This window comes from Lipotes vexillifer, unplaced genomic scaffold (assembly GCF_000442215.2).
Source record: "Lipotes vexillifer unplaced genomic scaffold, Lipotes_vexillifer_v1.1 scaffold200, whole genome shotgun sequence".
Classification (NCBI taxonomy): domain Eukaryota; kingdom Metazoa; phylum Chordata; class Mammalia; order Artiodactyla; family Lipotidae; genus Lipotes; species Lipotes vexillifer.
In genome coordinates this window covers 298,558-308,316 of record NW_006790475.1, presented here as the reverse complement: position 1 = coordinate 308,316, position 9,759 = coordinate 298,558, and the positions used below count along the sequence as shown (strand labels likewise).

The 9,759-nt window shown below is 41.0% G+C and overlaps 1 protein-coding gene across 1 annotated transcript in view; it reads left to right on the top strand.

Moving 5' to 3' along the window:
* The window catches only part of OCA2 (OCA2 melanosomal transmembrane protein), a 271,890-nt gene that overhangs the window by 46,822 nt on the left and 215,309 nt on the right, over positions 1 to 9,759 (top strand). The window contains exons 7-8 of the mRNA XM_007463772.1: positions 715 to 797; positions 2,016 to 2,169. Coding sequence (XP_007463834.1) covers positions 715 to 797; positions 2,016 to 2,169 — 237 coding nt within the window. The remainder of the gene's footprint in view (positions 1 to 714; positions 798 to 2,015; positions 2,170 to 9,759) is intronic.

The window sequence follows — 9,759 nt, the reverse complement described above, 5'->3', positions numbered from 1 at the left end:
TTTCCAAACACGGAAGTGTTTAAGAGAACTTTTGATCTCTCATTCATGCTTTGACCGATTTCAGAGTTTCTATTTTCAATTTTCTTTATGATTTGTGGGCGGCAGGACTCCTGTCCTCCCATTGAAAGTTCCCTGGCAACCTTAGTCAGGCTGCCTGCCTCTGCCCGGGCACACCTCCATCTCTGCACACATATGGCCCCTCTCAGCTGGCTTCTCCATTCCTCTGCTCCTGACAAGAACGTACAGGCACTTTGGCCCGCAGCAAAGGCAGCTCATCCTCTGGCCCTCCCTCCCACAGGCTCCTGTGTCCTGGGTGTGGAGAGTTTCCTGCCTTCAGTTTGCAAAGAGGAAGCAGTTCTAAGCAAGCCTTTCTCGTCAGTTGCCTCAGTGGGTTTAGAAGACTCCAAGTCTCCAGTAATGTGCAATGATTTCCTTTTCTCTTAATAAATCGTATTTACTTCTATATCTTTGTGTCTTTGTACATGAATTCTGTATTTGTACTTCCGTATTTTTCTTAAACACAGCCCTCCAGTTGTGGACATTTCCAGCTGCATACCACCTGGCCATCTCTAGTGTCTCCGTGTGAAAAGGCTTCATGCTCCTCTCTTTCTCCTTTCCTTATTCTAAACAAGGACCTACATTGAACAGCGTGGGACCCCAGGTGATGGCCCAGGTTCAAAGCCTTACCAGGATTTCATGCTTTGACTTTTACAGGTCACTCATAACTGGACGGTGTTTTTAAATCCAAGCAGAAGTGAGCGCACGGTGCTGAGCAGGACCTTTGAGGTTCTGAGCAGGTGGGTCTTGGTGGCTGAGGTCTTGGGGAAGTTCCTCTGGGACACGCTCACCTAGGGAAGTGTGACCCTTGGGACTCCAGTTATGAATAACCAGGCCAGTTACAGGCTTGGACGAGATGCTCCTCTTGTGTAGACAGTGAACATGAGGCTGTGGCCGGGCGGCAAAACCACACGTATCAGGAAGTAAGAGGATTGATTTCAGGGCCCATTTTGAAGCAAATGGTGTTTTATAGCTGATGCTTTAAATTCATTAATATCATGAAGCTATGCAATGGGGAATTCTAGAAAATCTTAGGATTCTTTTTTTCTTTAATGCCACTCCATATTAAGTCTGTACTCTTGGTTACTGTATGAGTTTGCTAGGCCTGCTATAACAAATACCACAGATGGGTGGCTTAAACAGTAGAAATTTATTTCCTCAAGTTGTCAACAGGGTGTGTCTCTCCTGAGGCCCCTCTCCTTGCTGTGTAGACACCATCTTCCCCCTGTGTCCTCACGTGCTTGTTCCTCTGTGTATGTCTGTGCCCCGAACTCCTTTTCCTATAAGGACACCAGTCATATTGGTGTCACTATTTTTGACTTAATCACCTTTGTAAAGACCTTATCTCCAAATACAGTCACATTCTGAAGTGGGGTTAGGAAGTCCACGTATTGAAGGGACACAATTCAGCTTAGAACAGTTACTGAAATAGTTTCACCATGCCACGTGCTGTTGATGACTTACATGCTTCTTGTTCTTGGTGCTTTCACACCATTGGTGACAAACTGTCTACCTGTTCTCAGGTTGCACATCCTTTTCCAAATCTCTCACATGTGAGAATAGTTGGCTATGCTATTTGTTAGCAGGTAAAGCAATCAGGTATGTGATAAGGAGGAAGGGGGAAAATTAAATGGCTAGAACCACTGTGAACTTCCCTGCTCACTGTTCATTGTTGGAGTGGCAGCTGCAGCAAAGAAGGCGCTGCCTGATAGGGGCTGAGTAGCTATGTCAGAGGGGCCTGGCCACAGGGAGGCTGTGCATGCATCTCATACAGCTTACCTGTGCTCAGGGCTCCTCATCTGCCAGGTCAGGCATTGTGTAAGTCACTCTGAGATCAGTTCAGGCTCTGGTTATGGCCATGGATGACGTGTTGGGAAAGACACCGGGGGAGCAGCACTAATGGTTGATGGCTGGTCTGTTTCCCTTATCAGTGGTAAGATCTTTGCTTCATTCTGCAGAGAGCCTGTTTCCATCAGCATTCGAGCCTCCCTCCAGCAGACCCAGGTTGTTCCTCTTTTGATGGCTCATCAATACCTCCGCACAAGCATTGAAGCACAAGTGACCATGGCTGCAGTCATTCTTGCTGGGGTCTATGTGCTGATTATATTTGAGGTAACTTGCATGCCTGCTCTCCTGGGTTTATCTGTGTGCCCACAAATGTATTTTAACACTTACTTGTTGGGTGTTTAGGGATGGGCTCAGTCTTGCATCTTAATCAAACTGAAATAGTGTCTTTCCTAAAAAGTAACATTTCCCTCATTCTAGGTAGAAAATTGCTCTGTACTGGAATATCTGCTGAATCTTGGCAATTGACATATGCAAGATAAGTTTTGCCAGACACCAGCAAAAGTTTATTGAGAAAACTGAATATGCATGTGATTTTCTTACCCTCACTTTGCTGCTCACATAAAGTGTGATCCTGAGGGGACAAATGTTAAACCTCTCTGAGACTCAGGGTATTCTTCTGTAAGATGGGCATGTTAAAATGCCCCCTAGCTGCTTCATAGGATTGTGTGTGTGATGGGGACCTGGGAGACCTTGGGCTACACGTGGGGAAGGATTATTATCTTTTATGCTTATCAACTCAGCTAATGAGCCTTTTCACAAGTGATCTCATGTCCCATAAATTCAATTTTTCTGGGAAACTTTAAGTGTGGCTATACCTTCAATAGCATGGAACAAAGTACAGACACTGCCTGGGCTGGGCAGGTCCATTGTTGGTTTGATTGTGAAACCAGATTTACAACAACGTGTTGATGGGAAAGTTGGCTCCAGTGGGCTGAGCCTGGAGGGTCAGGAGAGGATGTGACTGTGAAGAGGTTTTTCTTCCCGAGGCATGAGAAGTGCCGTGGAACTTCAAGGAGGTGAGCTGAGGGAGGAGTCACCAGGATAGTTCCTGAAGTCCCCTGTGGCTGTCTGGTCTGCCTGGCTCCAGCAAGTTGAGCCCCTAGCTGTCCAGCAAGGTCCACTCACTGGTTTAGTTGCTCTTTCTCTTAATGTCTCTTTTATTCTGGGGCAGCTCTATTCTCTCCATTCTTTCTCTATTTTCTTTTCAATCAATATTAACACTGTTTCAGAGTTCCATGGCCACACACACACTCTGTGATCCATCAGAGTCCAGAGGGGTCCAGGAGCAGGTTGTTGAGCAGTTTTCTCCCTGAGAGGCCACAGAGAGCACACTCCTTCCTCCGTGGCAGTGTTTCTGCCAAGGGCAGGATGCTTGAGATTCAGAGCCCAAGGCTGTTGCTGGGGGCTTGTCACATAGGCACCCTCAGCCCACCAAAGGCCCAGGCTCCCAGAAGTAAGGCAGATGTTCACAAAAAGTCACATTTTTATACCAACAGTTTAGGCATACTGGTACAGCAGAATGCACTACTCCAGGCCCACAGAGCAACCTTATCACTTGGTAACACAGGGAACATTTCAAAAGCCAAGTACTCAGATGTCAGCTAAGGCCAACCCTGGACAGGCTCTTCTAAAGGCCCTTCTAATGATGGCTGCCTCAGGCTTGCCAGATCTTTACTGCACCACCAACTGGTTGAAAAATCCTATTCTGTTTTTCTGTAGAATTTCCCGCACCCAGGATTGTTACTCTAGTCCCTCTATCTCTGACAAACTACAATTTAGATCTGAAGCCTTCAGGTTAAATTTTGGGGTCCATATGCTTCACAGGTGTGCTGGGAGTTTGAGTTGTATCGAGGAGAAGGAATCTGGGTGTCCTCCTTTCAGGGACGTTGAGATTGCCCAGTGAGTTTAGGTGGTAGCAGCCCAGCCTGCTTGTTGTCATGCTCCCTGCTGCTACCTTTGCTCTTAATGGCTTTAATATCCACCAGGGACCATTGCCTGACTCAGTGGTTTCATTAGCATTTACAGTAAACTTTCTGTCCTTCATTCTGCATTTATAAATGATTCATTCTGTATTGAAGAACTTTCTCCCACCCAATTTCGTTACTGTGAAACGCACTTCATGCCAGAGACACAAGATTAATTTTCTTTAATTAATGATTTTCATAGTAGTGAATAGCTGCCTTAGCAACTTACAGTGGTATCCACTGTGTTATTTTGTGTCTCTTAGATTTTTTTTTTTTTTTTTTTTTTGCGGTACGTGGGCCTCTCACTGTTGTGGCCTCTCCCGTTGCAGAGCACAGGCTCCAGATGCGCAGGCTTAGTGGCCATGGCTCACGGGCCCAGCCGCTCCGCGGCATGTGGGATCTTCCCGGACCGGGGCACGAACCCGCGTCCCCTGCATCGGCAGGTGGACTCTCAACCACTGCGCCACCAGGGAAGCCCTCTTAGATTTTTTTGAATATCATTTTGAACTTATGGATATAATAGATTCAGTGTGCTTTAATCAATTACAGTCACTAATAATTAAAAAAATACAGTCCAGTGCCAATGTATTTATTTATTTTTGAATTTTATTTTATTGTATTTTTTAATACAGCAGGTTCTTATTAGTTACCTGTTTTATACATATTAGTGTATATATCTCAGTCCCAATCTCCCAATTCATCCCACCACCACCACCCCCTGCTTTCCCCCTCTGGTGTCCATATGTTTGCTCTCTACATCTGTGTCTCTATTTCTGCCTTTCAAACTGGTTCATATGTACCATTTTTGTAGACTACACACACACACGTTAATATACGATGTATGTTTTTCTCTTTCTGCCTTACTTCACCCTATATGACAGTCTCTAGGTCCATCCATGTCTCTACAAATGACCCAGTTTCATTCCTTTTTATGGCTGAGTAATATTCCATTGTATATATGTACCACATCTTCTTTATCCATTCATCTGTCAATGGGCATTTAGGTTGCTTCCATGACCTGGTTGTTGTAAGTAGTGTTGCAATGAACATTGGAGTGCATGTGTCTTTTTGAATTACGGTTTTCTCTGGGTATATGCCCAGTAGTGGGATTGCTGGGTCATATGGTATTTCTATTTTCAGTTTTTTAAGGAACCTCCATACTGTTCTCCATAGTGACTGTATCAATTTACATTCCCACCAACAGTGCAGGAGGGTTCCCTTTTCTCTACACCCTCTGCAGCATTTGTTGTTTGTAGATTGTCCCATGATGCCCATTCTAACTGAGGTGAGTTGAAACCTCATTGTAGTTTTGCTTTGCATCTCCCTAATAATTAGTGATGTTGAGCAGCTTTTCATGTGCTTCTTAGCCATCTGTAGGTCTTCTTTGGAGAAATGACTATTTATGTCTTCTGCCCATTTTTTGATTGGGTTGTTTGTTCTTTTAATATTGAACTGCATGAGCTGTTTATATATTTAGGAGACTATTCCTTTGTCCGTTGATTCATTTGCAAATATTTTCTCCCATTCTGAGGGTTGAATTTTTGTCTTGTTTATAGCTTCCTTTGCTGTGTAAAAGCTTTTAAGTTTCATTAGGTCCCATTTGTTTATTTCTGTTTTTATTTCCATTACTCTAGGAGATGGGTCAAAAAGATCTTGCTGTGATTCATCTCGAAGAGTGTTCTTCCTATGTTTTCCTCTAAGAGATTTGTAGGTCTTTAATCCATTTTGAGTTTATTTCTATTTATTTATTTATTTACTTGAATTTGTCAAGTATTCTTTTCTTTTCCTTTTTTTAAAAAAAAATCTTTATTGGAGTGTAATTGCTTTACAATTGTGTGTTAGTTTCTGCTTTATAACAAAGTGAATCAGTTATACATATACATATGTTCCCATATCTCATTCCTCTTGCGTCTCGCTCCCTCCCATCCTCCCTATCCCACCCCTCTAGGTGGTCACAAAGCACCGAGCTGATCTCCCTGTGCTATGCAGCTGCTTCCCACTAGCTATCTATTTTACGTTTGGTAGTGTATATATGTCCATGAAACTCTCACACTTTGTCACAGCTTACCCTTCCCCCTCCCCATATCCTCAAGTCCATTCTCTAGTAGGTCTGTGTCTTTACTCCCATCTTGCCCCTAGGTTTTAACGACCTTTTTTTTTTTCTTGGATTCCATATATATGTGTTAGCATATGGTATTTGTTTTTATCTTTCTGGCTTACTTCGATCTGTATGACAGAGTCTAGGTCTATGCACCTCACCACAAATAACTCAATTTCCTTTCCTTTTATGGCTGAATGATATTCCATTGTATATATGTGCCACATCTTTATCCATTCATCTGTCGATGGACACTTAGGTTTCTTTCATGTCCTGGCTATTGTAGATAGAGCTGTGATGAATATTTTGTACGTGACTCTTTTTGAATTATTGTTTTCTCAGGGTATATGCCCAGGACTGGGATTCCTGGGTCGTATGTTAGTTCTATTTTTAGTTTTTTAAGGAACCTCCATACTGCTCTCCATAGTGGCTGTTATCAATTAACATTCCAACCAACAGTGCAGGAGGGTTCCCTTTTCTCCACACCCTCTCAGCATTTATTGTTTGTAGATTTTTTGATGATGGCCATTCTGACCAGTGTGAGATGATATCTCATTGTAGTTTTGATTTGCATTTCTCTAATGATTAATTATGTTGAGCATTCTTTCATGTGTTTATTGGCAATCTGTATATCTTCTTTGGGGATATGTCTATTTAGGTCTTCTGCCCATTTTTGGATTGGATTTTTTGTTTTATTGTTATTGAGCTGCATGAGCTGCTTGTAAATTTTGGAGATAATCATTTGTCCGTTGCTTCATTTGCAAATATTTTCTCCCATTCTGAGGGGTGTCTTTTGGTCTTGTTTATGGTTTCCTTTGCTGTGCAAAAGCTTTGAAGTTTCATCCGGTCCCATTTGTTTATTTTTGCTTTTATTTCCATTTCTCTAGGAGGTGAGTCAAAAAGGATCTTGCTGTGATTTATGTCATAGAGTGTTCTGCCTATGTTTTCCTCTAAGAGTTTTATAGTGTCTGACCTTACATTTAAGTCTTTAATCCAGTTTGAGTTTATTTTTGTGTATGGTGTTAGGGAGTGTTCTAATTTCATACTTTTACATGTACTTGTCTAGTTTTCCCAGTACCACTTATTGAAGAGGCTGTCTTTTCTCTACTGTATATTCTTGCCTCCTTTATCAAAGATAAGGTGACCATATGTGCATGGTTTTATCTCTCGGCTTTCCTTCCTGTTCCATTGATCTATATTTCTGTTTTTGTGCCAGTACCATATTGTCTTGATTACTGTAGCTTTGTAGTTTAGTCTGAAGTCAGGAAGCCTGATTTCTCCAGCTCCTTTTTTCTTTCTCAAGATTGTTTGGCTATTCGGGATCTTTTTTGTTTCCATACAAATTGTGAAATTTTTTGTTCTACTTCTGTGAAAAATGCCAGTCGTAGTTTGATAGGGATTGCATTGAATCTGTAGATTGCTTTGGGTAGTAGAGTCATTTTCACAATGTTGATTCTTCCAATCCAAGAACATGGCATATCTCTCCACCTATTTGTATCATCTTTAATTTGTTTCATCAGTGTCTTATGATTTTCTGCATACAGGTCTTTTGTCTCCTTAGGCAGGTTTATTCCTAGCTATTTTATTCTTTTTGTTGCAATGGTAAATGGGAGTGTTTTCTTAATTTCACTTTCAGATTTTTCATCATTAGTGTAGGAATGCCAGAGATTTCTGTGCATTAATTTTGTATCCTGCTACTTTACCAAATTCATTGATTAGCTCTAGTAGTTTTCTGGTAGCATCTTTAGGATTTGCTATGTATAGTATCATGTCATCTGCAAAGAGTGACAGCTTTACTTCTTCTTTTCCGATTTGGATTCCTTTTATTTCTTTTTCTTCTCTGATTGCTGTGACTATAACTTCCAAAACTATGTAGAATAAGAGTGGTGAGAGTGGCCAGCCTTGTCTTGTTCCTGATCTTAGTGGAAATGCTTTCAGTTTTTCACCATTTCGGGTGATGTTGGCTGTGGGTTTGTCATATATGGCCTTTATTATGTTGAGGAAAGTTCCCTCTATGCCTACTTTCTGCAGGGTTTTTATCAAAAATGGGTGTTGAATTTTGTTGAAAGCTTTCTCTGCATCTATTGAGATGATCATATGGTTTTTCTCCTTCAATTTGTTAATATGGTGTATCACATTGATTGATTTGCGTATATTGAAGAATCATTGCATTCCTGGGATAAACCCCACTTGGTCATGGTGTATGATCCTTTTAATGTGCTGTTGGATTCCGTTTGCTAGTATTTTGGTGAGGATTTTTGCATCTATGTTCATCTGTGATATTGGCCTGTAGTTTTCTTTTTTTGTGATATCTTTTTCTGGTTTTGGTATCAGGGTGATGGTGGCCTCATAGAATGAGTTTGGGAGTGTTCCTCCCTCTGCTATATTTTGGAAGAGTTTGAGAAGGATAGGTGTTAGCTCGTCTCTAAATGATTGATAATTCACCTGTGCTGCAGTCGAGTCCTGGGCTTTTGTTTGTTGGAAGATTTTTAATCACAGTTTCAATTTCAGTCCTTGTGATTGGTCTGTTTATATTTTCTATTTCTTCCTGGTTCAGTCTTGGAAGGTTGTGCATATCTGAGAATTTGTCAATTTCTTCCAGGTTGTCTATTTTATTGGCATATAGTTGTTTGTAGTAATCTCTCATGATCCTTTGTATTTCTGCCGTGTCAGTTGTTACTTCTTCTATTTCATTTCTAATTCTATTGATTTGAGTCTTCTCCCTTTTTTACTTTATGAGTCTGACTTATGGTTTATCAATTTTGTTTATCTTCTCAAATAACCAGCTTTTAGTTTTATTGATCTTTGCTATCATTTCCTGCATTTCTTTTTCATTTATTTCTGATCTGATCTTTATTATTGTGTCATTTAAAGCTGTGTTTCCTTATTAATTTTCTGTCTGGATGATCTGTTCATTGGTGTAATTCCGATTTTAAAGTCCCCACTATTATTGTGTTACTGTCAATTTCCTCTTTTATAGCTGTTAGCATTTGCCTTATGGATTGAGGTGGTACTATGTTGGATGCATATATATTTATAATTGTTACATCTTCTCCTTTGATTAATTTCTTGATCATTATCTAGTGTCCTTCCTTGTCTCTTGTAACATTCTTTATTTTATTTTGTTTTATTTTTTAAAATTTATTTAGCTTTTGGCTGCCTTGGGTCTTCATTGCTGTGCACAGGCTTTCTGTAGTTGCAGTGAGCAGGCGCGACTCTTCATTGCCATGCACAGGTTACTCATTGTGGTGACTTCTCTTGTTGCAGAGCATGGGCTCTAGGGGCACAGTGTTCATGAGTTATGGCGCACTGGCTCTGTAGTTGTGGTTCACGGGCTCTAGGGTGCAGGCTCAGTAGTTGTGTCACACGGGCTTAGTTGCTTTGCGGCATATGGGATCTTCCTGGTGCAGAGACTGAACCCATGTCCCCTCATTGGCAGACGGATTCTTAACCACTGTGCCACTGGGGAAGTCCCATTCTTTATTTTAAAGTCTATTTTATCTGATATGAGTATTGCTGCTCCAGCTTCCTTTTGATTTCCATTTGCATGCAATATTTTTTCCATCCCCTAACTTTCAGTTTGTATGTGTCCCTAGGTCTGAAGTGTTTCTCTTGTAAATAGCATATATATGGGTCTTGTTTGTGTATCCATTCAGTGAGCCTGTGTCTTTTGGTTGGAGCATTTAATCCATTCACATTTAAGGTAATTATTTATATGTATGTTCCTATTACCATTTTCTTAATTGTTTTGGGTTTGTTTTTCTAGGTGCTTTTCTTCTCTTGTGTTTCTCA